This window comes from Agelaius phoeniceus, chromosome 3 (genome assembly GCF_051311805.1).
Source record: "Agelaius phoeniceus isolate bAgePho1 chromosome 3, bAgePho1.hap1, whole genome shotgun sequence".
NCBI classification, from domain to species: Eukaryota; Metazoa; Chordata; class Aves; order Passeriformes; family Icteridae; genus Agelaius; species Agelaius phoeniceus.
Genome location: NC_135267.1, coordinates 99,532,945 through 99,560,561, shown reverse-complemented (window position 1 = coordinate 99,560,561; position 27,617 = coordinate 99,532,945). Strand labels below are relative to the sequence as shown.

Below are 27,617 nucleotides of genomic sequence, written 5' to 3'. Positions count from 1 at the left end.
AGCTGCAGCCAAGAGTGCAGAGTAATGGTTCCCTCCTGCTGGAATGCACCCTAAGAAGGACAACATTTGAAATAATTTCAGAATATGCTCTCAATATTACACCATGCACAAAAGGAGATGGGGTTACTTGGGTCAAAAAATTCAGATACTAAATATTACACTTGAAAACAAACCATCAAGTCTTAGGGAAGACAAATGAATCTCATAAATCTTTGTCTTCCACAAAATATTTAGCCTACATTGCCTGTGTTTTCATCCCTGCTGGCCCTTGCTAAATATGAAATACAAGAACCTAAGTTTGTAGAGGAGAGTATCAGTGACCTACTAAAACCAAGGACTTCCACAGACACACCTTGCTTATGGTCTACTGTAATGTTCCTCCTGCCCACCCTCTGCTACAGAGGCATGAAGGATTTCTCCATTCCACAAAGTTTAGGGTTTATTAGCCTGTTAGGTTTTTCTATACATATCTTCTCTAAATCTCTGGATGTTTGAATAATATACTTTGTTCATATTAAGAAAACACTACACAATTTTATTTGTAGAATATCAAGTTGAAAACAGATATAAAAGCAACAGAACATATAAACTTAACAGGAAACCAAACTAAAATAATAAAACAGTGCACTTTACTCGATAGTTTAATTTCAGTATGATTTTCAATAAAAACCTTACTCCTTTAAACCTGAGTACTTTAGCCTTTGTTATGCTTTCTCCATTGTAGTAAAGAATCCTAAGTCACTTAAACAAACATTCTAATTAATAAATCCAGTAACACAACAAGTTTCTGTAGTGGTTCCCACTGCATGAATGCACATGGACAACACTATATGAAATAAAGCCAAACCATTTAACAAGCGTGAAGAGATTTGCAATATGAATAAACTGAACACAAACCCAAGTGAACTCTGCAATTACAGAGCTGTGTTAACACAAAGGCACATTTTATTTTCATTGTAAATTCACATTTCTAGAAGGTTAAATTTTGTGCCCAGGCAACTTCAAGTCATGACAGCACAATCAGCCAAACAACTCTGATTGCACGTATCTGATCTTTCAATAGAAAAATCTGGCTTCTATTTCTTTAATCCAGTTTTATTAAAGAAGAAATTAAATTAGAAATAGAAGGGCTCCCCCTCCCATATTTACAGACTGCAAACTATATTGCTTTCTCATCAGAAATTCTAGTTTTCTTGTCAAATTTTGTTAAGCTTTGTAACTATCAGCACCCTCACAGTTTGGTCGAAAGCCCCACAGACACAAAGTCCCTTTTTGTCAGGGCTCCAGTCCAGGCTAGAGATGGGCTGTGTTGACAGAGTCACATTCTGCAAGAGACTAAGAGACCCTGCCACGCCCATCTCAGATCCTTCTGAATCTTTCTTCGAGCGCTGGGCTGGGTACTCACTGCCAATGAGAAAATTAAACAAAAACAGCTACTTAGAAATGTATTGATACAAATACATCATCATTGTCTTTATTTCCTGCTCTACAGATAAGGCAAATAAATGTCTTAAAAGTAATGAATAATCATATCCAGCTATATCTACACTGCATACTTTAGTAGACATTTCATGAAAGAAAAAAGGATGTTGGAAATTTTGAATCCTGACACCCCTATCCTACAGATCTTCATTTTCTAACTGGTTGGCTTTTACCACAGCCAGAAAACTTTCATCACAACTATGCTTCTGAAACTTAATGCACCAACTCATTGCATTTAAGACTATTAAATTATTTTTCCATGTAATGTAAAAAAATGTAAATATAAGAATGATTAAGTCAAGGCTTTCAATATTTTTCTCAGATGTAACTGCTACCATATTAGAATTTCAAGAAACCCATTTTTTTTCCATTTTTCACCTTGTCAACCAAGGATATAATTAGATCTTCATTACATGAAGACAACAAGGGCAAGACTCACCTGTGCTGTAGCATTCTTTTAGGGATTAATTCAAGATTCCAGATCAAGTACTGACACTGAAATCACCCTTTCTACAGCATTTGTAAGCAATAATTTTAACCAGATATTCTGAGATTGGAAGCAGGACCCCACTCATCATTTTCAGGAAGATTCTTTCTTAAAACATTAAATGGTTGATTTCTTAGTCCTGGATGGAGAAGTGATCACTTACTATTTCCAGAGATGAAGGCTCCCAGATCCTCCACTTGTCATAAATATATCTCTGTTCTGTGGCAGGTGCCGAACCTGCCAAATTGTAGATTTTTGTGCCTAACAAAAGGAAATCAGCATTGTACAGAAGTCATTTGGAGATGAACTTCATTGGAAAGGACACAGAATCTTAAAACAGAGATCACTTGTATGAAAAGAGGCCAGCCTTCCCATAGTGGATGGTTAATTTCATTGTATGATATCTCTTAAAATCATTACTGGAAGGGACTATATTACACTGTGCAAACAAAACACACAGTCAACAACTCAAACCTCAGCCAGGGAACTAAGATCATATAGCAACAGAAATCACTTTGGGAAAAACCCCAACACGTCCTCTGACTTAATGTATATCTGTCTGCAAATGTCCACAAGGAAAAGCTTAAATGCGCTAAATGAACAACAAATTCTATTTTCACATTTTATTACAAAATTATTTATAAATAAGTAAGTTAAATTTATTGTTTCATTCTCTAAAAAAATTCTTTGATTCAGAATCAAGTACCTCCAACACCTTATCTGCTCTGAATGATAGCATAGAAAATACTAAGAGATACTAAGTTGAAAGTCAGCCTTTTCTAAAAAAAGGAAGTCCTAAAGAACTTCACCATAAAAGTGCCTTTTCTTGAATTACCACCAGATCTTGTTCACTAAAAAAACCAACCAACCAAACAAAAAAAACCCAAATAAAAACCCAAAACCAAAAAAATAAGAAAACCACCACAAAAAAACACGAAAAAATTCACAAAAAACCAAACCAAACCAAACAAAACAAAAAAAAAACCAAACAAAACAAAACAAACAAAAAAAACCCACGCAAAAAAGCAACACCAACCAAACCAAACAAAACAAAAAAATTATGAAGTAACCTGGGCATTTCTTACCTATTTGTACTACACCTGTAGTAATTTGACAGCATGAATTTAGAAAGTTTGTCTCTTATTAAGAAATTCTCAGTCTCCCCATACCTTCTCTGAAACAGAAGCAAAACCTTTGGCTGGATGCTGAGTTCTCATATCAAAAACATGGAATTTTCCCTCAAGTGATGTGGCCACCAGCTTATTCATATTTATATCTTTTCTGTCAAACTCCACACTGCAAACCTGGATATAGAACAAGATAAATTCAGTCTTGTAATTTAGTCACTGTTAAAAAAAATGGGTGTTTTGTGATTTGGAAATATGTATTAATCATTGCTTAATTCCACAATAATTTCATCATCAAACAGGAAATAAACATGTTGATCTGAAAACATTAATCCACTGAAAAATGTCCTCATCAAGAATGTGAGGGGTACAACATGCTGAGCCTAAAGAAAATTATTCCTTGGTACAATCTCAGCAGAAACATCTTCTGGGTAAGTTTCACACAGACAGAGTCCTTTTAATTTTTCCATCCTTCATAGGAGCTGGAATGAAAAATACTTTTGTGATTTCCTTACCCCATTCTTAATGTTGGTCTCCCATCGTAGTGACATGGTTTTTAAGTCAAACAATTTAATGTCCCCATTGTCATATCCGGCACATACAACACGTTCCTCTTGATTGTAAGCATTACCTGGACACAGAGAGAGAATTTACCAGAAAACACAAAACCTCTTTAGCCTGTAAATTTCAGAAGTTCCAGGCCTGCAGTTTCAACTTCCATTTATACAACAACAACAACAAAAAGTTGTTGGGATATTAAGATGTGCTGAACTGGATGATTTTCAAACCTGAAGGGTCTAGAAAAATCTTGTGTAGGACACAAGCAACTTTGCTCTCTCCAAAGAAAAATGCAGAGCTGACATCAAGCATTGCTGTTTTCTTTAATTTGCTCTTAAGCTTCAAGGGACTTCTCTTAAATTAACTCCTTAATGCTTGGTAGCTGCAACTACACTACAACAGTGGTGAGTTCCCGGTACATGGCAACATTTACACTCCTTCCGGACCACACAGCTAAATACACTATTTTTACATTTCTAGACACATAAATAAAGCTTGCGCAGCTTATCTGTGAAACCACAGAATCGTCAAATCATTTAGGTTGGAAAAGACCTTCAAGATGATCAAGCCCAACTACAAACAGTGACCAAAAGTGATTAGAGAATGAATCCAAAACCCACCTATCACAAACCCACAAAACTGGTTTATTTTGAAGAAAAAAACCCACACATAAATTTAACAGTGTAGAAAAGTAAAACCTGCTACTTATGCATCCATGCAAAATAAAGTATTCCATAACATCCTGAAATACATTGACAATCATCAAAACACAATCATGTGAGAGGGAGGAATGGTCATAATCTGATCAATTACCAAATGCCACAGTCCAGCAGTCTCTTTTGCTCTCCCCCTGTACAGGTTCCATATTAGCCACAGGAGTGTCATTCTGCCTTGGGTCCCACACCTTCACAGTTCCTGGGAAAGACAACAGATTTTGTATTAGGAATACACTGTCATACTGTGTTCACCTTCCCAGGAAAGCCCTTTGCTTTTCATCTTAATCATTCAAAAGACAGGAGCAACTCTTTCAATTCTAGCAAGCCGCGCTGTGTTTTGCGGACATAAGAAAGAACAACAAAACCAAACAGAAACAGAGTGAAAGCATTTGTTAAAGATGTATTTTCTCAAGCTGATATTTTGCATTTATCATGGTTTGTGTTCCTTCTGTCTCGTGTCCAGTGACAACTGTACCTTTTGCTTATCTGTGGCTTCTAAAAGAACTAGAGAAAATCGGTCCCAAGAAAGATTCAAAAGACAGTGTACAAAGAACTAGTTGCAACAGCTTGTAACTAGTTCAGATGGCAGACTATGCCCTGCCATCAAGAGCTTGCAGGCTCACACAAACTGGGAAGACTTGCAGAGTTCACTAACTCACCATCTCGACTGCCAGTCACAATTTCTGGTGCACCTTCCCCAATTCCTAAGCCACCTACACCATCTATACTGTTTATGATTTCCTTATGACCTTTCACAGAATACACTGGTATTTCAGGAGCTTCTAAATTCCTAGGCAAGAAAGAAAAAGAACAGAAAACATGGCATTTTTCCTTGACACTCAGGATTTGTAAAAAAATGAAAGGAAACTTGAGCACAAATCATGAAAGCTCAGATTAATGGTGAGAACAAATATGGATATCATCATAAGAACCATGAGTCTTTGTTTGATTCCTTCTTTGGCTACTGCTTTGGACTTCTCCAAAAGATTTGGCTCTGTTCTGGACCTCCCTGTTTGTAAAGGCAGTTGTGAGATTCACCACAGCAACCACTCAGACCCAGTTTTACACGCTGGGCTCAAAAATGAATCACACTACAAATCAAGATACTCCAAGTATCTTTTCTTTCAGTAGGTCTATAAAATAATTTGATTCATTGATCCCCACCTAGCTCTGACTACTGCTAACTTCAGGTGACTATTGTATCCAGCCATGAGTTTCATGGTTCTTTCCCACTGATTCCCATTCTTTGAGAATCCTTCAAAATTTTATTTTACATTTCAACTAGTAGCTGTCTATGTAAGTCTTGCTATTCCAACAAGAACCAGTAGCTCCTTGACACAGGGCAATATAATAATGATAATAAAAAAAATCCCTTTTGACACTACTACTTTATTTGATCATAAATAAATTTACCTAGACATTAATTACACCAGTAATTCAGGGACATAGAGGAAATATTTGAAATGTCAAGATTAAAAATATATATTTAATCTAGACATGAAATTTAGGTTGAACACAACCTCTTGTTTGTACTCATGCATCCATTCAAAAGCCTCTATCAGAGGATAACCCCACAGAACTTCAACAGGTTTTTGTAGCTGCACACAGAAGATGGAAGTGAAGCAGCACTGAATTAAACACGGTGCAGAATTCTGTGTTGTTTCTACAAAACAGGCATGGTCCAAATACAACAGCCAGTGAAGCCTGCACTAGGTCCTAACCACGCATGGGTAGCATGGAGAGCATCTCATGCAAAATCCACAAACAGAAACCTCTGTTCAGACAGACATGGACAACATCAAGTGAAAATGCTTCCAGAAAATATCTGTGCTTACCATATGTTAAGGTTTCCATCGAAATCTCCTGTTGCTAAGTATCTTTGCTGCAGAGATGTAGCACCAAAAGTTCCACATTTTATAGGTTTGGGCTTTTCGATCTTTTAAAGAAAGGAAATGTCTGTGTCAGCACATGGAAAAGGCAAACACACCCACAGGCCACACAGTTCTCAGGAGTGCACAGGGGCAAGGGTCAGCGAAACACACATGGGATATTTGGTGCAAAATACTACCAAAATGTTATTGAAGGCAAGCTGCACTTTGAGTTCAGTCCTTGTGCACAGAAAAGCAGAGGGTCGAGGTTACTGGTCTGGAAGAAAACGCTCTGCTTGTGGCCTAGTGGGGCCTTATGCACCTGAGGAACTGCTACGTCTCAGAAGAAGTGAACACTCAAAGGTCAATCTGAGAGTAAAAACCAACCAAACAAAAAAGCAAAAAACCAACCAACCAGCCAAAAAACCCCAAAACCCAACCAACCAACCTAAAACTCCCCCCCCAAAAAAAACCCCAAACAAACGAAATAACACCCCCAAAAAAGCCAAACACAGGCAGAAACCAGAAACCCATAACACAACACATGAAAACAACCTACAAAACACAGCAGTAAACAAAATCACAGAATCACAGCCTCAGTTAGGTTGAAAAAGACCTCTGAGATGGTCGAGTCCAACCTATGACCGGCCACTACGTTGTCAACTAAACCATGGCACTGAGTGCCAAATCCAGTCTTCCCTTAAACATCTCCAGGGACGGTGACTGCATCACCTCCCTGGGCAGCCCATTTCAATGTCTAATCACCCTTTGTGTGAGGAAATTCCTCCTAAGGTCGAATCAAAACCTCAGCAGCTTAAGTTCTGTCAGTAGTTGCCTGGGAAAAGAGAGACTCCCACCCGGCTACAACCTTTCAGGGAATTGTGGTGAGCGTTTCTTTTCAAGAAACGACAGGGTATCAGTGAATCAGCACATTTAACATGCAAATCAGCTCCTGTTTTTTATCCCCGGGCTCTGGACAAACGTCCCGGCAGCTGTTCCCCAGGGGACCGTGCTCACCTCCCGCAGCATCTCCAGACGGGCTCCGTGCAGCTCGTACAGCTGGATGACACCGGTGCCGCGGGCGGCGCTGCCCAGGCACATCAGGCGGGCGCTGCGGGGCACCCACTTGCAATCGAACACGGTGTAGCTCAGCGCCTGCTGGACGTGCGACACCACCTGCGGCCGCTCCGGACCCAACACCGCCGACATTCCGCCCCACTCCTTCCCCTGCCCCGGCGGCTGCGGCGGAAGCGCCCGCCGGCCCCTTCCGGCGAGAGCCGTACCACGTGTGCTCTGCGGCCAGCATGGAGACCGAGGCGGCCGTGAGCGGCGGCTTCACCAGCGTCGTGTCCCGGCGGAGCCGGAGGAAGCGGCGGGCGGGCGGCGAGGAGCCGGCGGCGGGAGCTGCCATGGACACGGCGGAACCGCGGCCCAGCAAGAGGCCGGCGTTCCCACCCGTGGCCGCCGAGGCGCTCGGGGTACGCGGGGTGCCGGGGAAATGCCGCTCCCGGATGTCCGCTATCCCCCGCCTCACGGCCTGCTGCGTCTCGCCCCCGGTAGGTTGGGAAAGGTGAGCTGAGGAAGATCCCTGTGCCGGCCAACAGGTACACGCCGCTTAAGGAGAACTGGATGAAGATATTCACGCCCATTGTGGAGCATCTGCAGCTTCAAATCAGGTTCAACTTGAAAACGAGAAATGTTGAGATCAAGGTAAGGGAAGCAACTTCTTGGGCCTTCCCCGGTAAGTGAAGGTTGTGTGCAGACCTCGTAGCACCTTCCAGTGTCTGAAGGGACCTCCAAGGAAGCTGGAGAGGGGCTCTTTGTCAGGAACTGTAGTGACAGGACAAGGAGTTACGTTTACAAATTGAAAGAAGGAAGATTTAGTTTGGATGTTGGGAAGGATTTTTTTTACTGTGAGAGTAGTGAGACACTGGAAGAGGTTGGCCGGGGCTGCCCCAACCCTGGCAGTGTTCAAAGCAGGTTGGATAAGGCCTTGAGCAGCCTGGTTTAGTGACAGATGTCCCTACCTGTGGCAGGGGGGTTGGGACTAGATGATCTTATGGTCCACTCCAACCCTTTACCGTTCTATGATTCTGCCTCCTGAAAAGCAGGGCCTCTCCTCATGGCTGTTCTTGGTCCACAGATTTAAGACTAGAGAAGTCGTAAATCCCATATAATGCTTGGAAAAATGGAAACTGTGTGGTGTCACCTCCCCAGGGATCACATCTGGCAATTGTTGCTTAGAACAAGTAATTACTGCAAGTAAAATCCAAAACTACAGATCTGTTCCAGAAGGAGCCAGCAGAAGCTGGGGGAGTGTTCAGTTTTTGTAGGAGAAAGTTATGTACTATAGAAAGTTATGTACATTAAGGAAGAATTTTCATCCATGCCTTAGATACGATTTTGTAATTCAATGTTTTATGGCCATTTAAGGTTACCAAATACTGATGTGACAGTAAACAGTGTCTTTTAAGGGGGCACTGAATCTCCTAATGCCTTTGTTTGTGGCAGACGATAAGGGCCCATAGTTTAATAGCATGTGATTTTTCTTTAATGGATTGCAATGGAATACCTTAGGGCACAGACACCAGTATAAACCTATAATTCTTGTAGATACTCATTCTTTATCCTTATTCCTCTTGAGGAATGTTCACATCAGGAATTTTTGAGGGCATATCTAAAGTTTTGACATATGACTCACTGTATTAGCACCACTGACATGACAGATCTTCCAATGTTATAGTGAAAATACAACAGGAATTTTGCTTCCTAACCATGAAATGTTATCACAAGTTTGATGGCAGATATTGGAGGAAAGGTGACAGAATTATCCCTTTACTTTACTTCCTAGAAATAACCTCATGGGAAAGGTAGGGAGGAGCAGGAACTCCTGCAGTTTCACTCCATAACTGTGCAGGAGAAAACCCTGGGATTTTAACACCACCTTTTGAGATGAAATGATGTCTGGTGAAAAACAAGGTAGTTTTGTTCTTAATCAAGGTAATTTTATTTTGCCCATATCCATCATCAATATAAAACTTTGAAATTCATTTCATTCATCTGCTAAGGTATATTTAGAATATTGTCATTAGAATAACTCTCCTGACATCACCATCCTTCTCTTTTTCCTGCTGTTTGCTGTTAGAGTTTAGTTGGTGGTATTTTTGGGTTTTCTCCACTAATAGGGTTCTACTCAGTCAGTGGTGGTGTGATTTTCAGCAGCTTTTCTCTTCTCTCCCCTCCGAACGCAGGCTGATCTTTAAAGTTCTGATCCTAACTTGCCTGGTCTTAATTTGCAAACGTAACTTCTTGTCTTGCAGACTTGTCAAGAGACAAAGGATCTCAGTGCTCTGACAAAAGCAGCTGATTTTGTGAAAGCCTTTATACTTGGATTTCAAGTAGAGGTGAGTCTCCCAACAACCAGATTGTGAGATTGCTCCAGTTTACTGGTCTGTTCCTGGCTTCTCTGCAAATTACAAAGAGAAAAATTACAGAGAGAAAAATCCTTAGCTGGTTTTCTAGAAATCAATGTTTTCTAGAAATTGTGACAGGAGTAGACATCCAGTTTCTTAAGATAATGCTGGATAAAAAAGTAGCCTACAAACAGCACATAAACAGAAAACATAGGTTGTGTGAGACAAGCATAAAGGAATAATCTCTCTCTGAGGTCCCCTGCACTGGTAGAGACTGCTCATTTTTCTTAAGCCCAAGCCAATAACCTCCAGTCTGTGCAAAACTCACAGAATCACAGAATTAACAAGGTCAGAAAAGACCTTTGAGATCATCAAGTCCAACCTATGACTTTATCAACTAAACCATGGCACTGAGTGCCACATCCAGTCATTTTTTAAATACCTCCAGGGATGGTGACTCTGCCAGCTCCCTGGGAAGTGCATTCTAGTGCCCAATCACTCCTTCTGTGAAGAACTTACTCCTAATATCCAGCCTAAACTTCCCCTGGTGCAGCTTAAGACTGTGTTCTCTTGTCCTATCACTGGTTGCCTGGGAGGTGAGACCAACCCCCACCTGGCTACACCCTCCTTTCAGGCAGTTGTAGAGAGTGATGAGGTCTCCCCTGAGCCTCCTTTTCTCCAGGCTGAGCCCCTCCAGCTCCCTCGACCACTTCTCATGGGACTTTTGTTCCAGACCCTTCATCAGACTTGCTGCTCTTCTCTGGGCACATTCGAGCATCTGAAAGTTCTTAAATTGAGGTGCCCAAAACAGTAGTGGACATAATAGTCAAGGTATGGCCTAACCAGTGCAAAGTACAGGGGAAGAATGACTTCCCTGGTCCTGCTGGCCACACTGTTCCTGATACAGGCCAGGATGCCATTTGCTTTTTTGGCCATGTCGGTACACTGCTGTATTCAGCCAGCTGTCAGCTGAACCCCCAGGTTCCTTTCTACCTGGTTGCTGTTGTGGCCAAAGTGTAGGACCCGGCACATGGACTTACTAAACCTCATATTAATGGATTTGGCCCATCTATCCAGCCTGTTCAGGTCCTTCTGCAGAGCCCACCTAGCCTCCAGCAGATTGCCACTTGGGCTTGCAGCTTGGTGTCATCTGCAAATTTGCTAAAGGTGGACTACTCATCCAGATTATCAGTAGATACTAAATTGGACTGGGCCTGTTGGAGCAAACAAACCCACTTTTTTCAGTGTTGTAGGGGCTGCTCCTTGCTCAAGACCTGTACTGGATCCACTAGCACTGGGGAGGCAGGGCTGAATGCAGGGGCATCCAAACCTGTGTAGGATTCTCTAGATGGAAATATTTGTATTGCTGTTAAAAAAAAGTGGATTTAACTTTAGTTGTTATTTGCTAGGTTGTGTGTATAAAGAGAACAGCAGCTTTCAGCTGTGTTACTGGAACAAAATAACTGCTGATAACAGATCTCCTGCTCTTTTAGGATGCCCTTGCTCTCATCAGATTAGATGATCTTTTTCTAGAGTCATTTGAAGTTACAGATGGTAAGTATTTTTTGATGCAGCATTCAAGTAGTCATGTGTGCATCCTGCTACTATGGATTTGTTTTTTTTTTCCCCCTGCTCCACTTTTATCGCTTGCCCTCACGGATCAGGAAAGTCAGAAACATCTAATTTTATGTAGTACTGGGATTGAGCAGGATCTAAACCTGATCTACTTTATTTCTACCAGTGTTAGCTTGGTGCACTTTGATTCCATTTCCTCAACACAAAGTGCAGTGCCTTTCTCTGCAGTTCTAAAGGAGACTTCTGCAAGCCAGAAACCCCATGTCAGCACTGGCTGCAGTGTGCACTACTAGTCAAAAAAAAGCTGAAATCCAGATGGATCTGTGTTGACCAGTGAAGTTGGTTTTGTAGTACTTGGCACAAGTTGTTTCCAGGAATACACACCACTGCTGTTACTCTGGTCATGCTATTCTCATTTCAGTCAAACCTTTGAAAGGAGATCATCTGTCAAGAGCAATAGGGAGAATAGCAGGAAAAGGTGGAAAAACCAAATTTACCATAGAAAATGTGACCAGGACACGCATCGTTCTTGCTGACACGTAAGTACAGACTGACTTCCTCCTAGGCAAAGCACAACCCCTCAGCTAATCCATGTCCTATACCAGAAACAAAGATAACTTAAATTTTATGAAACTGTTATAGAGTAGTAGTAAGAAAAAATATTTAAGAGAATATTTTAATGAATACAAGTTATTTCACCTTTTATTATGAAAATAATGGTGTCACCAGCGCATCTAGAATTCAGTCACTCCCCACAGCATAAGAATTCCTTATTATGAATAATCAAAGTTGAACTCACCAACACAGAAATGTTTTCCTCCTGAAGCTGCTACACTGTTAAATTTGCAAATGGTAAAATCTATTTTTAAAGGATTTAAAAGAGCACAAGTCTTATGTTGTAGGTTTTGTTGGTTTCAGCTGGGTTTTTTTTGTTTACAAGCGTAGAAAAGAAACTAGGACGCTGATACAAAATTCCACATTTATCTCTAACTTCCAGTTCTCTATTAACTGTGCAATCTCTTAAGTTACTGTTAACTACTGCTACTTTTCTTTTTACAGAAAAATTCATATTTTGGGATCTTTTCAGAACATTAAAATGGCACGAACAGCAATTTGCAATCTAATTTTAGGTAAGTCCTCTTATCTAATTTTCACTACATATAAATCTTGCAGTTTGAGAAACTGCTTTGTGGCTCTCACCTTCTTCCCTGTCCTGTCCACACCTATATTTGGAGTAAATAGCTTGCTGGCAGTTGGCTTGTTGTTCTTAAGAGAAAAATCTGGGGGAGAAGCAGGGAATCCAGGACTTGCTTTCTGGCTCCAAAACCCTCACCACATTGCAGAAAGATGTTCTGCATTTCGATTTAGCTGCAGCATTCCCTAAGGGGTCTCAAAAGCCAGAGGGAGCAACCCACTCTGAAAGCAGAAGCTGAGCTCTGCACTTGCAGTAAGATGGTGACTGACCTTGCCCATCCTTCTCTCCCTTTGGCTTAGTTCTCCACTTTTAACACAGGTATGAGCACAACACATCCATTTTTGTGACAGATTACATTTCTTGAGTAGATTTGTGCCTTTTTCTGCAGGAAGTCCTCCATCCAAAGTTTATGGCAATATTAGGGCAGTGGCCAGCAGAGCAGCTGAGAGGTTCTGAGCTGCACCACCAAGGACTGGGGCTGGAAGTCCAGGTTCCTGAACACAGGAGAAGCTGAGAGCTACAGAAGCCATCAGTTTTCTGCTGGATTTGGAAGCCCAGAAAAAAACCACAACTGTTCGTGCAGTCTGATTGACTTTGGCCATGTGGTCTGGATTGAACACACCTAATGTTTCTGTCTAGTCATTAAAAGAGGTCTTAAATTGTGTTTATGTCAAAAGTCCATGATTTTACTTGAACAGCCTCAAACAAAAACCTGCTTCATTACGGATTTTCTGAATATCAGACTTAAGATGCTGCTTCTTCAGAAAGCCTTGGTGTTTAATGTTTCGAGCCTAAAGGAATTGGCAGAGTTAAGCATTTATAAACACACATCATGGTTTAGTATCTTCCTGAAAGAAGAAGGAGTCAACTGGAATGCAGAGTTCAATGGCAGGCTGTCGACTGAGTGCTGCTGCTGAATAATGCATCACGTGACAAGAGTATGAAGGGGTAAATAACATATTTGAACTGAGTCCTGAATCTGCACACATATAGATTTCTTAATTCCTACATATGATCTGTAAGGACAGCCTAGTGAAGCCAAGAGCCACAAGGTTAAGTATGTTCCAGTGTACCAGAGCACAAACAACTGTAAGGTCCTGTGTGTCTCCTTAAAATGCTACATAAGTAGCATAATGCAGCAAAAGTAGGGGGAGAAATTAGAGTGACCACTCCCAGTAAGATTTAAAAATGGACCCTCTTCTCCTAAACCTGCCAGGCAACCTTCTGCAAAATGTCTTGCAAAATAAATAAGTCAGGCTTGGGAATGAAAACAGAAATAAGATTATCAAACACACAAGCAAATTAAGTATTTAGGTCAATGTCCAAGTTTCCAGAATAGTGCTTCACAGTATGAGATTGTCACTACAGCCAAATTGATTCAAGCCTTCAGTTGTGAATAGATGTAAGACTTGCTGGAGTACATTGAGCACACACAGTTTAGCAGTCTGAGTGATACAGGGGACAGTGTGTGCATTCTGAGCAACTCCAGGCACATGTACCTGCTCACTACATTTTCTGTTCCATGGCTGCTTACGTCATTTATTTCAATTGGCTTCAAAGATAAAGGAGAGTGATGCAAGAGCACACAAAACTGATATTTATCCTAAATTAGGTGCATACCTACACTGACCCAAAGCAGCAGAAGGGAAAGGGCAGCACACAATGTCTAAACACCTGCACCCCAAAGAGCACAGCACAGAGCTGCTGTGAAGGGTATACCTGTGCAAGAAGGGCTGGTGTCATCAATACAAAGCTCAGACATTTTCTGAGACATGAACTGCCTTTTATTCTCCACCTGCATTAATGTTAGGGGGGGGTTGGTTTGTTTTTTAAAACCACTTTCCACTGGGATTTCAAACAAAGTAGGTTATCCACTTTGAACATTTAGCAAAGAGAACCAGATGTGCCATTAAACAACCTCAACATGTCTTGAAACACTGAAATGACCCCTGGTTGTTTTCAGCAGACTGCACCCTGTGGAGTTTTTCAGTAAATCTTAATAATCAAGGAGTGGACAAAAAAATATGAACAAGTTTTCTTCAGAGCAAGGTGCAGAGCTGCTTTAAGGTGAACAGGAAAGGTACTGAGCACCCCAGCTAAGGTTCAAATATTTTATTTTGTATTCATACAGTATGAAGGTTCTTATAGTTCCCACAATATACGATGTAGCATGCAGAGAAAAACTAAACATTCAACATAAATCTTTTTTCCCCACACAAACTGAAAAAAAATCTCAACCCTCCCCTTCCAGTCCCCCATAGGAAGTAACATTAGCACTAATTCCTATAATGCCAGCCAAGATATGCACAAGCAAGAAAAACTGAAAGCATTTGCTAAAATGTTTGTAACAAATACTTATGTACAAAAAATTCACAAAAGACTAATTCCCCCCCTGAAGCAGAGCACATGGCAGTTGACACTGGAACAGATACAACCACTGGCTGGGATTATAAACCACGTACTGATCCAGAAGAAGAAAAAAGTTACATGGTAGTGGAGATTTTTGTTTTGAACATTAACATTTACCAAAGTTTGGCAACATTATCTTTTTAATTATGCAAATTATGTAAACAAGAGGAACATTTCAAATCGATCTACATGCAAAACTTCATGTCATGCAAGGACACTAAGCACCTGGATTTCTCTCTTACAGACAGAGCCCATGATGTGCAGCACTCAGTTGAAGGAACAGCTATGGCAGACAGGTGCTTGATTGAAGAAGTTCAGACAACCTGTACTTTCCACCACTCATTATAAAACATTGTTTTTAAATAGAAAAACTACTATACAGGAAAGATGTACTGTCCTAAAAAATCTAGCAAATGTTTTTCTTCCAGCCAATAGTACCACTGCAGAAAAGGGAAGGGATGATACAAAGTTGTAAAACATGGCTCGCTACTTTTATGTCACACAAACAGATCAAGTTACCTTCCATTACAAATTATGATATGGACAAATTTAGAAAAGAAAAAAAAATTCTCCAGGAAAAGGACTGGAGAACTGCAAGAGGTATAAATTTAGATAGTGTGAAGTTTTCCTCCTCTATGGCATACATTAACAAGATTCCCCCCCTGTATGAATCATATATACATATATATATAAAATATTACCAGTTATTTAGCTACCTGTAGTATTTTTTAAATGCAAGGGGGGAAACTATCATGGGTGAAACAACAGAATTTAAGTGGCAAGAACATTTTATAATCTAAGTACTGTATAAAATAAGTAGATGGGAATCCTGCACAGTTATGTTGATCCTAATTTCATTAAGCTAAGCACAAGAGAAAATTGTATATGCATCTACCACCTTAAGCAGCTGTATCTAAATTGAACCCAGAACAGCAGAGTTGTCTTGGCTTCAGGACAGCTGTAACTGCTCCCAATTCCTAGCTGATGGAATCTAACAGCCATCAATGCATTCCACAGTCACTCTATGTACATGAGGACTACTTCTTGGCAGTAGCATTTAACTATATTCTCATATTAAGTAGAACTGAACTAAGTTATTTAGCAAAGAGACACGGTCCCTGGTAATATATTAACAGGTAAAAAGAAACTTAGTCTCCTGTGTTACCAAAAAAAAAAAGTAATTAAGGTGATTTAATAAGAAGCAATGCTTTGTCAGCCATTCAATATATAGAAACATCTGAACAGTCACAGGAAAAGAGTTGACCTAAGACCCAGTTAAAACTTTACATTCTTCTACTATATATATAAAACTGTGTGAAATAAAAGTAAGGATGTATATCCACATATTGAACTGTTAATATTCTGCTTGGCACTTTGTACTCTAGTTTGTTTCTGAGTCAAGTATATTAAATTAAAGCCCACCTAGCTACTACATATAGAAAGCTACATATATATCTATATATAAATACACACACACATATATATATATAGATAGATATTTCCTTGTTATAAAAGATGAAGAAAAATAAATTAAAAAGCCAACCCCTTCCCTTTCTCCGCCACATTGATATGCTCTTTCCATCTTTGCTGTCCTTCAGACTTTAAAGTGCTACACTGAGTTATTGAGAGAATAAAAGTTCAATAACACTTAGTTGGCTTCATGAGGCTCATGTTGGAAAATGTGGCTTCACAGAGAAAAATACTTCCATTTAAATACACAGAGAGCATTGCTGGACGTCTTGAGCAGATCTTCAGAGATGGAGAAGAAAGCAAAAGTGTTGGGTTGTGCCCTACAGAGTCACACATCTACAACCATCTTTTTGTGGATATCTAGGCCTCCTACAACCTGGGAGAAAAAACAAGGTTCAGAAACACGAGAATTGAAAATTAGCAAAGTGCAAAGAACACACTCAATAGATGCACTGAGGTCAATCATAAAAGCAGTACTTCCCTGGCCGCTCCAAACTGATTTACATTTTACAAGTACTGTGAGAGATTAAATTAATTATGTACAAACCAAGGTAGTTCAGTACAATTAGTACAATTTACACGCTTAAAGGCCTGAAAACCAGTGCAAATAACACCATTCTGGCATTCCTCTCTATCTCATATTATGACCTTGTATGTTTGTGCAGGTTAAATAAAATGGTGACTTCTAAAACACCCTGTAAAACTGTGAACCTTCCCAGGAAAAAGAAAGTACTTTAGGAACAGCAGCAGGATTTCTGACAGAACACACACTCAGGAAAGAATTACCAGTTTTCACAGGTGTGTGATCCATGCAGAGCAGAAGGAAAAGGAAAGGTGCCATGTCAGAGGAACATTTCATAATGCAGGAACAAAAATTAAAGGCTAAAGGGTATGTGCCAAAGACAACAAATTAAAACTCATTTTTGTAGATACATGGCACCAGATTCAGAGAGGGTAAAATGCAAGAATAAGAATAAGATGTTGTAGAACTAAAAAGTGTCTTGTCATGAGGTCAACAAAAACTGAAGAAATTCAAAGTAAAGAAGAGGAAAATCCCTCAATAGCACAAGGAAAGAAGCCTGGGCAGAAGCCCAAAGACAAAAGAAGAGGCAACATCACATTTGATGGATGGCTGGAAGATGACAGCCCAGTACAAGAAATAAACAACTAATGCAGTAATCCAGGCATTTGCAGGCTGTAGCTCTAACTTCTTTGCAGACAATATGTTTTTTACATGATATCACAAAAATAATTAAACTTAAAAGAAAAATCCCCAAAATGAAAACAATAAAATCTTTTCACTTTAGTAGCTGGCAGCAAGGCAGATTTCCATCACCCTCCCTCCCTCTCTTTTTTTTAGAACTCACATATTTTTTGAGTATGAATAAGTTATGTTTGAACTGAAGTTGTAAATTCAAAGATTAGGGAAAAAAAGCAATGCCCAAACCATGCTATCAAGTGTATCTTCCTTAATATACCATTTAAAAATCAATGTGTAAACACTCATTATTGCAATTTTCAAAGGATCAAGATTCAATGTGTCATTTACTTTTTTTGAGAAAAGAATTTAAAACTTTCTGTCAACTAATTAAACAAATATATCACATGGGTTAAAATCAACCCCTCCAAGTGTCAAACGCTACTTTAAGCATTCTGTTCAGTAAACCTCTTAAGTTCATAAAAGTGCACCTTTTAACTGTTTACTCTTTTTCCAGAGTAGCACTTCAGAGGTTTTTTTCTTTTCCTCTCTCTGTAAATGACCCAATTTTTCTTCAGAAGTTACTTACAGCACAAAATTCTTCAAAGGATATTCTTCCATCACCATCCTTATCTGCATTAATTATGGTTTTATCTACAATTTGCTGTAACTGAGTGTCTTTGAGATTGTTCCCAACCATCATCTTCAGGACCTGGAAGAGCTCTCCATTTGAGATATAGCCATCTTTGTCCATATCATAAATGCGAAAAGCAACTGTAGAAATAAAAAAAAAAAAAAATCAAACATAAATAAACCAACCATTTGGTAGCAACTGTGGCTGGAAAACAATATATAGTCACTCTAGAAAACACCTGAAATTGTTCTAACACCAGCAGTAAAAGCATTCTGTGAACACCAAAAAAGAAAATCTTCCCCACCACAAGTAAAGCACTCAGCCAGCAAAAAAATTACAACGTCCCAGGAAATAGATGATTCAAAATCCCATCTGGTTACTTTGCTGCAAACAACTTGTCATCAAGACTGAATATATTTTTAAACATTTCAGGCTTAGTTATTTGGAAGCTACATCCATAACTGAACCTTGTCTCTTTTCTACTCCTAAAGCCAAGGTCTGGAGATGCAGTTCTGAAACAAGAATTTAATGCTTTCCTATTGTAATAGCAAATAATTGAGTATTATTCTTAGGCCCTGTAAGTTCACAGAACTATATAGCAAGCTGTTCTTAAATGAACTTACTTTTTAAAAAAAACAGAAAGCAACTGAAAATTCTTCAGCAAGCAACCAATCTCCTCCAACCTTCCCTGCAGAAAAGAGTGCTACCAAATGTTCACAACAAATAAAGGACAAAATGTGCAAAAAGCTTACAATTTACTTTCATTATTTTCCACTCTTTACAACAATTTGAATTTGCCAATTTCTTAATCTTAACTTACAAAAGTGTATGTCTGAGGATCTGAAATTTTTTGTTAAGGAAAATCAAAATACTTACATCTCAACTTCTGTTCTTTATCTCCTTTGACACTGAACTGGGAGACTCCTTCTATAAATTCTACACAATGCAAGGAAAACTTGTATAAAAACCACATTTTTTAATAAACAAAGAAGTCAACATTCAGAAAATTTTAGAAACTGTAAAAGCAATCTAATCTTTAAAATATTGCCTACTTTGTGATACCTAAATGTCTGTGTACTTTGATATTTAATGTTCTTCAGTGGGAGGAACCCCAAATCCAATGCAGCACTCACTAAACAAGACTATGTCACACCAGCATTTAAGTAATTTTGTTGCTGGACCTTCACAAGAACCTGACAGAAAACTAAGATCTTTACTAAAGTTACTCCAGTTGAGACTCCAAATGTACAACTCCTCTCAAGACTGGTATCTCAATGTAAAGAATTACATTGAAACTGAAAACTGCTTTTGAAGAAATTCTAAAATATTTTTCTATAAAAGAAAATTGTTTTTGCCAACTTCCTGTTCCCTTCCAAGAGGTACAACTCTTGATAACTGTTATTAATCACAGCTCAATGTCACAGACAACATGATCATCATTGCTCATGAGTATCTATTTTTTACAAGGGAATTTTGAATAGTTCCATGCAACAATTACTATTTCTGATCAAAACTCAACGTTCTGGTTGTACTGTAGATATCCCTATAGACATTAAATAGGTTTTGCAGAGGTTACCAGCTCTTGTATATTAATATCTTATTTAAAATGTCAGTCTCAGTATAAATAAGATTTAAGTACTTTCTCCAATTTAAAAAAATGCAAGACTGATTAACCTTCTTTAGTCATAAGAAATACTAAGTTTTACCTTGAACAGAAGTTACAAACATTATAATTTCAGACACTGTTTTAAGATGAATTAGCGAGGAAGATTTTAATCATGGCCCTTTTAATCATGGCCCTTTTAATCATGAGTATTTAAAATCATTGAGAAATGTACTAAATCAAATCTTCTGTGTTGTTTGGATTTTTTTTTCTTCAAGTGTCAATCTAAGATGTACCTAAAAATAACCCCATAAAAGAAGTATCAACAGAAAAACCTGGGCTCCTTCCTATTTTCTAGATACTCCAAAGGAAAGATGTCATTTGGACAAATACAACTTATGCAGAAACACATCACTTAGCCTACCACAACTTTCTTCAGTCTCTCCTCAGCATCAAAATTAAGAGTCTAAATTGGTGTACTTTAAGAGATATTTAACAAGTAGTCCTCAGTCAGCCTGACCTTAAAAGCTATTACTAAACAATTTGGTCCTTTAAACATTGCACTCAGAAGTGCCCTAATGCAGAGAAACTAATTTTACTGGTATTTAGTTCCACTAGGATTTAGCACCTTATTTTAACATACCTTCTTCACCTCTCCTGTGTCAGATGAAGAAAAACCCGAATTCTAAAGCTCTAGGAATTCTGAAGTACCACCACCTATCACAGAACACTGTGCCTTACCTTTAAAATCCACTTCTCCATTGCCATCTGTGTCAAATATATCTATTACTCGCTGTACTAACGGGTTCTGTTGCAATTCAGGTAAAGACATGAACTCTTCCACGCTCAGAGAACCAGAGTTGTCCAAATCAAGCTTCTTAAATCTCTTTCCTAGTCTTTTTATCTCATCAGCATCAACTGAAATGAAAAACAACCCCATACTTACTCTCAGAAAGGCTTCAGTAAACCCTTTGCAGTTAAACACAAGGCACATTTCATTGCTTTCCTACAAGATTTTCTCCTACTTTATTTTAACTATGAAACACCTATAACAATAACATGAAATTCTGAAGACAAACACAATTTTATTTTAAATAAGACTTACCTTTTTTCCTCCCTGCACCTGCCATAATACAGTTATTAGCGTTGTGACTCACTGAATACCACATGCTGACACAACATTTTGAAGGATTGAGGATGCTTAGCTAGCTACTTAGTCAGCTCTTACAAGTACCAGATATGAAGAATTTGAGGAAAAGACCAAGTGTTCTCTGAAGGAAACAGCATTATGTTTACACTGGACTAACATAGTATGTCAGAAAGACAATTATATTCAACCTATTAGCAAAATTAGTGCTTTTTCAGCACACCGAACATGAGATCTCCTGGGATATGAGTCAAGTTAAGCAGGTTAACTGGTTACCGGTAGGACTGTTATCTCTCACCTACTTAAAACACCCCTCTTACTGACCTAAGATCATTTTTCCTTTCCATCTCAGATGGGAAACAGACACACATGTAGCCACAACTTGTATACAGCTTTTTTTTTTGTCCCAGAAATTAAAGTAGATTCAGGTCCTGCAGCAGCACCTCTTCATCTAATCTCTTTGAATTTATAGAGAATCTCAATTAAAGCATATACCTAGTACCCTATTTTACACATCTGATTATGCCAAGAATAGACTAAACCTGTGAATCTATAAAAACAATTAAAAGCAATCATGTACTTTGCTACTGCTGAAAAGCTTGAAAAATTTCTCCATAACAACCTGGAAATACCCTGTTAGCAGCCTCATTTACAAGATCCAAGTCTGTTCACATGTTGCTCACCCTTTTTAGCTACAAAGGAGCAACTGAGGTTCTTAGGAAGCCTAGAAGGGGCTTAGTACAGAACAAACCACAGCAAACATACCCTGCAGAACCTAAGACTGAAAACTCGCCCACCAACCTTCTCCTTAACATGTGCAGGTCCCTCAGTATTTCTTAGCTCCATTTAGTAGTGTGTTTGCTCCAATACTAATAGAAATTTTATCATATCTTCTACAAGGCACATACATCCGCCTGATCCATCTCACATCTCATCAGTACCTTAGGCTTTTGTAAAAGTGCAGCATAAAATGGAACAGCTTTGAGTCTTTCCAATACATAAGGTCAGTCAACCTTCAGAGCTTGATGTCTTGAAATTGTAGCTAAGTCAGAGACCTAATCCTCTACCAACAATAACCAATTGCGACTTCAGTTTCTTGATATCCTTGTCTAAAAACCAGTAAGACACAAATAGACAGTCCTCAGGACTGCACTATTTCAGAATGAAAGAGACCCTGACAGAAGTCCAAAGGCACAAAATGATTTTCTGCCATTCTGCAGTCTCAGTTACTGCTTGAAACTGCAGAGGCAAAGGGCAAAAACCAGTCTGCAGTCCCAGAATAATCTTCTCTTTGCTGTGCCAGAAAGGGACGGACCTGATTCTGCCTCTAGGGCTAAAAAAGTGAGACTAAATATAATTCACTTTCTTCGGTTTCTAGTAAGCAGTGTGGTATTTCACATAATTAACCTCTCAACTGCATTGAAATATTCCTTTTACCCCAGTTGGTGCAGAAGCCTTGACCGTAACTGGAGGTGTGCCCTGAACAGCACAACAGCGCAGCAGCGGCAGCAGCACATTGCACACCTACCCAGGAACTCCTCCAGATGACACAGAAGGAGACAGAGCACCATATAGTAACCTGGATGTAGAACATCATCATGGGACTAGAAGAATACAGTATTAAAAAGGAATGGCAAAGCAGAGCTCCATGGGCAATTTTATGAGTTCTATCAGCACAAAATGCTGCTTCTCTCCCCAGTACACTGAAAGGTATTTGCCAACTTTTGCTTCTGTGCACAGAAACTCTTTTGCCCCCACTTCCAGTCCTGCCACTGGACAATTACTGGGCCCAGCCCATTTTAATGAAGACGGCACCTTGGCAAGCTGCAAATGTGGGAACTTCATTTTAGTGCAAGTTCTACTTCCAACTCCCATAGAAAGAACTCATACCCTCAAAAAAGCCTCACAGCACAAGCATTTGAAAAAGCATAAAAATAGCAAGGGTGACTTATCACACTACTTACATGAGCACATTTCCCCTTGTAAAATAAGTACGTGAATTGACATAATTTATACCTGCATTACTTCACTTTAAAACAACTAAACAGCAAACTAAAAATATTGTCTATGGTGTATCTAATGCACTGTCAGCTTCTTACCAGATCAGTGGAATCACACTTCCAGTATTAATAGAAAGACTAATCTATCCATTTTGGTCAGTTCTAAAGCCTCCCAAACAACCTGAAATACTTCATAGTTCTGCAACTTCACAAAATCACAATGTGATTTTAAGAAGCTTTAACACAGCTGGATTTCTTCTCCCTTGCCACAAAAATTAATGAGTTAATGAACGGCAAGTTCTATAACATTTCTAAGTAACATGTAAGAAACTCCTAAGTACCAAAACACAGCAATGACATTTTCACAAATTAGGATAGAAACACGGAGCTGCCTGAAGCAGGACTACAGACCTCTGATCATGAGGTAACACCATTTTCTCATAACCCAGAGGTCCCATTAAAGAAAGTCTTATTTCATTACTTCAGTTCCATTTCCTCGTTTGGGAGCTCAAGTCCATGCCATTTTTCCTCACGAATACACGAGCAAAGACTGAAAGTGACACCCAGAGTTCTGTCAATGCTCTGCTATGAAGTGGAGTTAATTAATTACCACATACACAAGTCACTCACACACAGCTACATAGCTTGAATTGGCACAAGCTGGCACAAAAGACCAGACAAGATTGTCTCTGCCATTGCTAAGAAATGTGCTAAGAAAACAAACTGTTGTCAGAAAGGTATTTTATCTCAAGTTAATATATCTCTAGCAGAACCACCAATATGAACTATAAAAAAGAACATTTTCTTGCAGCATTCAAAAACTGATCTACTGGACACATTGCTTGTGTTAACAAGCAATGCTGTTCTGTCATCATCTGCTGGGCACAAGAACCACTGTTGGGTTAACTAGCCTCACATCTGCAGTTAACAAGGTCCTTACATTATAAAACTAGCAAGCGTAAGAGAAGAAATTTTTTTTTGTTTTGTTTTAAAGATGTTGGACAAGGAGGTCAGGATTATGGGTGATAAAGGTAGGAATCAGATCACAGGAAGGGGAGGAGGTTGCAATGGGATATAAGAGTATTTCTCAACAATGTTCATGTTTTGATGAACTGTAACAAAGCAACAGCTGCTGCAATTATGAAATTAAGGATTTTGAAAAATGTTAATTACTCTTTCTCCACATATACACACATCCCATTTCGTAGCTCAGACCAGCTCAACTTCAATGCAGAGTCCAAATACAAATATCTGGCAGCAGTTTCTACTAGAAATGGGATTAAAATTTCTCATTCCAAACCTTGAAACATTCAAGCAAAGGGTTAGCCTGCACTGTAGATCTGAGAGAGGTTCTTTTCTTAACAGGAGTCAAAACAAATTAAAAAACAGTACTGAAAAAAATTAGCATCTCTGCCAAAAGCTGACCAAGTAGCAAACTCTTCCTATATTTTGTTTCTGGCAATTGATACAGCACAAACAACAGTACTTGGAGGAGGAAATAATGAAAAAGCAAAGTAAATGCAGGGCTAAGAAAATTTTCTTTAATAGGTCATCAGCATATAAACCTCTGTTCCTAACGAACATATCTGGATAAACATGAGATCACTGTGCTCATAACTGACTGTATGAGAATCTAATATCAGAATTACATTATTTTTCCTTAATATATTGCAGGCACCTCACCTGCCATTAAATCCTTTCCACAAGCTGAGTTTTAAAAAGCTTGAAAAAAATTTGTATTTCAGTAGTATCTTTGTCTTCATAGAACAGCTTTAAGAAATAAGAATACAAATATAAAATAAGGGATGAATACATCACAGTATAATATGTCTTAGATTGGCATACCTTCTGTCTATTCTTTCTTCACAAGTCTTCATTTCTGGTGACTCTCCCTGCCTATGCTGAATTTACCTAAAAACTATGCAGGTTTTCTGGAGCTTAACGTTTGTTTCTTGGTTATCCTTTGGATTTTTTAAAGGAGAACAGCATACATTTATGTATAACAGCAGATTTCAATAATATCTTAGTAATTTTTTGCTTTATCTCCCAAAATGCACATACACAACAGTTCCTATCTAAGATGGATGCTCCCCTTTTTTACAACGTCTGTATTTTCCTTGTTCTTATCAACAGACTTTCTTAAAATTCCACATAGCTCTCACTGAGAAAACAGAGCACTGAAATTAATTCTCAGTGTCTGAACAAAAAATATGACTTCGTGCCCACATAAACTCTTTTAAGTTCTGCTGGAAATGCAAGGCACAAGATAGTTCAGCTCAAGGGAAAGCTGAGCTGAAAGGACTGATGGTGGCAGTAGCCCAACAGAATTTCAGACCAGCTCAGGAGACCAGGCCAGATAAAAACACTAGGAACTCCTAGGAAGTCCAAGTCCATAGTAGTGTAAAAAGGGCAATACCACCACTAAGGAAAATCAGGACTGAGCTTTGTTTACACTGTTTGAAGCAGAGTTTGCCTGTGACTCATCACCACACTCCCAGCAACCCTGAGCATTCAGATCCAAATTAGCCTTTTGTGCTATGCTCCCCAGCTGACAGGGGGCTCTGTGCTTCCCATGCTTTTCGGCAGAACCAGACAGTGTCCCCTCACCTTGGCACTGATGTCTGAGCTCACAAACTTACAAACTGGCTGGAAATAGTAACTGCTAAGTGCTTTTCTTTAAAATGCTTATTGGCAGCCCTGCTCAAACATCAAATTCTGCACTGTTTTAAAACACTTAGAATTATTTACGTTTATTTCATAATCCATTCTGGATTTTGTTCCCCTTGTAATTAACATAAGGCAAGTGTTAAGTAGTTCTGGTACTACGGATTTTTTTGTTAAAGAACTATCAGTACTTTCAAAAGACTCCTCTTCTATCCAAGTATTAAAATTCTTAGGGCCAACACCTGCTTCATCTCTTGAATTCATTTGCATACATCTCAAAATATGATGAAACAGGTTAAAATGCTTCCAAGAAACTACATGCAAATGCTTTGCCTCACTCCCATTTTATTGCAGGAGTCTTATCTCAGTTGCTCACTTTCTAATATGCTAATCCACACTGCTGAGTTCCTCACTTCTGCCCCTCAACACAGCAGTACAGGATCATCCATTAGATTTTAAAACAATTCTGTTTCAAATTGTTATGCATGCAACTGATGCTCAGAAAAGATTGTAAAAACTATTCAAGTGGCAACTCAAAAAACTTCATTAGAAGCCAATTTCAGTGTGCTTTATGTTGAAAACAGTAATTTCAGAAAAAAAAATTAAGTTAACATAAAGGTACATGGCTAACTTTTTATTAATCTGAGAGCCAAAAGTAAAGAATGCCCTAAAACCACAGATTTCTGAAATTCACTACATTCAGTGACAGGATAACTGCATATGCATTAAGAAGCATGGTACATCCATTGCTGCAGAGCACACAGTATACACACAGGCATCTGCAAAGGGTACAGACCTTAGAAAAGCTGTACATCTCTTAGCAATTCGGTGCTGAGCACTTGTGAAATCTAAATGTTTACCCCTGTATTTAAAAGATTGGCTTTTCAGATACTCTTAGAATACTGGTTCAAAGGTTTAACTAACAAAAGCCAGAACAGAGTGTGGTCACAGAGAGTCCTATTTCCACTAACTTTTTAAACATGAAATCATTATAGACAATATTGCAAAGGTATTAGGAAAAATTTTTCAAATCAAACATGTTCTGAAATGAATTTTAAATGTTTCCAGACTAAGTTTCCCCCATAAGAATGTATTGCAGAGATCTCAAAATAAAACAGACCTTCAGCAAAATTTGCACCTCTACCTACAGCCTCATCTGATTCACGAATATAACATTTCAGAGTAGCAACCACGTCAGCCATTTCAGTTTTGGAGATCAGATTTCAAAAAGATGATACCCTTGAGAACACATTCAACCACTCATCTTGTATATGCTTACACACAGCTGGCCTAATCCTTTTTATGACTTCAGATGTGTCAATTACAATTTCCTAAGTTAGGAAAGAGATACTAGTCTTCTTAGCTTAAAATCCAAACACGCTACAAAAGAGTGTTTATAAATTATTCTTTACTCTATTACAAAATAGTCTTCTCTACATGTTTTTGCAATAATAAAATTTTCTTATGGACAATTTGACAGATTCTGGCTGACATCAAATTTTCACCATGGAAAGCAGTGGTAGGTTTTCAGTAATTTCTGGCACAGCATAGCTGAGAAACAAAACCAAACCATTTTAAGAAATCCAACAACACTAATTCACCCACTGAGAAGAACTAATGTTCTAAAATGAAAGGTTAAAAGAAGATGCTTAACTATCTAATGGTGTGCATCCTCTCTGTGGTAGCCTGAATTTGCTTTGTGTAACTGCCTACTTTAACACAAAACTCTTCTTATGAGACACCAAAGTAGCAACTGTAGCACCAAGCAGAGGTTATGACCCAATGTCTCCAGGCAAACAGCATTAATACATTATTACTAACTGGCAATCTCCAAAAGGTGAAAATTCAAAATCTGTATGCCCTAGATTGCAAGGCAATGTGTGTATTCTATTTGCCATCTGTTAGAGGCGTGGCAGTTATCTTCTGTTAATTAGGCAGTTTTCTTTATCTCTTCCACAAACGAATCCTCCCTCCGAATCCTCCCTCCGGGGAGACATCTGCTGTTAATGGGATATTGAGTGTCACTGCATGGCTGATAAAACTTACAGCATCCCACTGTGAGATGCTCTGC

General features: G+C 38.9%; 3 protein-coding genes across 3 annotated transcripts in view; 1 reads left to right on the top strand and 2 right to left on the bottom strand.

Moving 5' to 3' along the window:
* Positions 1-514: 514 nt before the first annotated feature.
* DNAAF10 (dynein axonemal assembly factor 10) lies at positions 515-7,507 on the bottom strand. The gene is made up of 8 exons (XM_054629531.2): positions 7,256-7,507; positions 6,206-6,306; positions 5,030-5,160; positions 4,468-4,569; positions 3,612-3,727; positions 3,139-3,273; positions 2,133-2,230; positions 515-1,404 (listed from the first exon to the last, which is right to left on the bottom strand). Exons 1-8 carry the CDS (start codon positions 7,445-7,447, stop codon positions 1,197-1,199), a joined length of 1,083 nt encoding a protein of 360 aa, XP_054485506.2. The 5' UTR covers positions 7,448-7,507; the 3' UTR covers positions 515-1,196.
* PNO1 (partner of NOB1 homolog) lies at positions 7,492-13,085 on the top strand. The gene is made up of 7 exons (XM_054629532.2): positions 7,492-7,716; positions 7,799-7,948; positions 9,559-9,642; positions 11,145-11,205; positions 11,648-11,765; positions 12,286-12,356; positions 12,810-13,085. Exons 1-7 carry the CDS (start codon positions 7,543-7,545, stop codon positions 12,875-12,877), a joined length of 726 nt encoding a protein of 241 aa, XP_054485507.1. The 5' UTR covers positions 7,492-7,542; the 3' UTR covers positions 12,878-13,085.
* A 1,433-nt stretch (positions 13,086-14,518) lies between these two features.
* PPP3R1 (protein phosphatase 3 regulatory subunit B, alpha) overlaps positions 14,519-27,617 on the bottom strand; it is a 38,772-nt gene continuing 25,673 nt past the window's right edge. Inside the window, exons 3-6 of the mRNA XM_054630101.2 lie at positions 20,477-20,653; positions 19,009-19,068; positions 18,088-18,272; positions 14,519-16,676 (exon numbers count right to left, since the gene is read on the bottom strand). Coding sequence (XP_054486076.1) covers positions 16,629-16,676; positions 18,088-18,272; positions 19,009-19,068; positions 20,477-20,653 — 470 coding nt within the window. The 3' untranslated portion in view covers positions 14,519-16,628. The remainder of the gene's footprint in view (positions 16,677-18,087; positions 18,273-19,008; positions 19,069-20,476; positions 20,654-27,617) is intronic.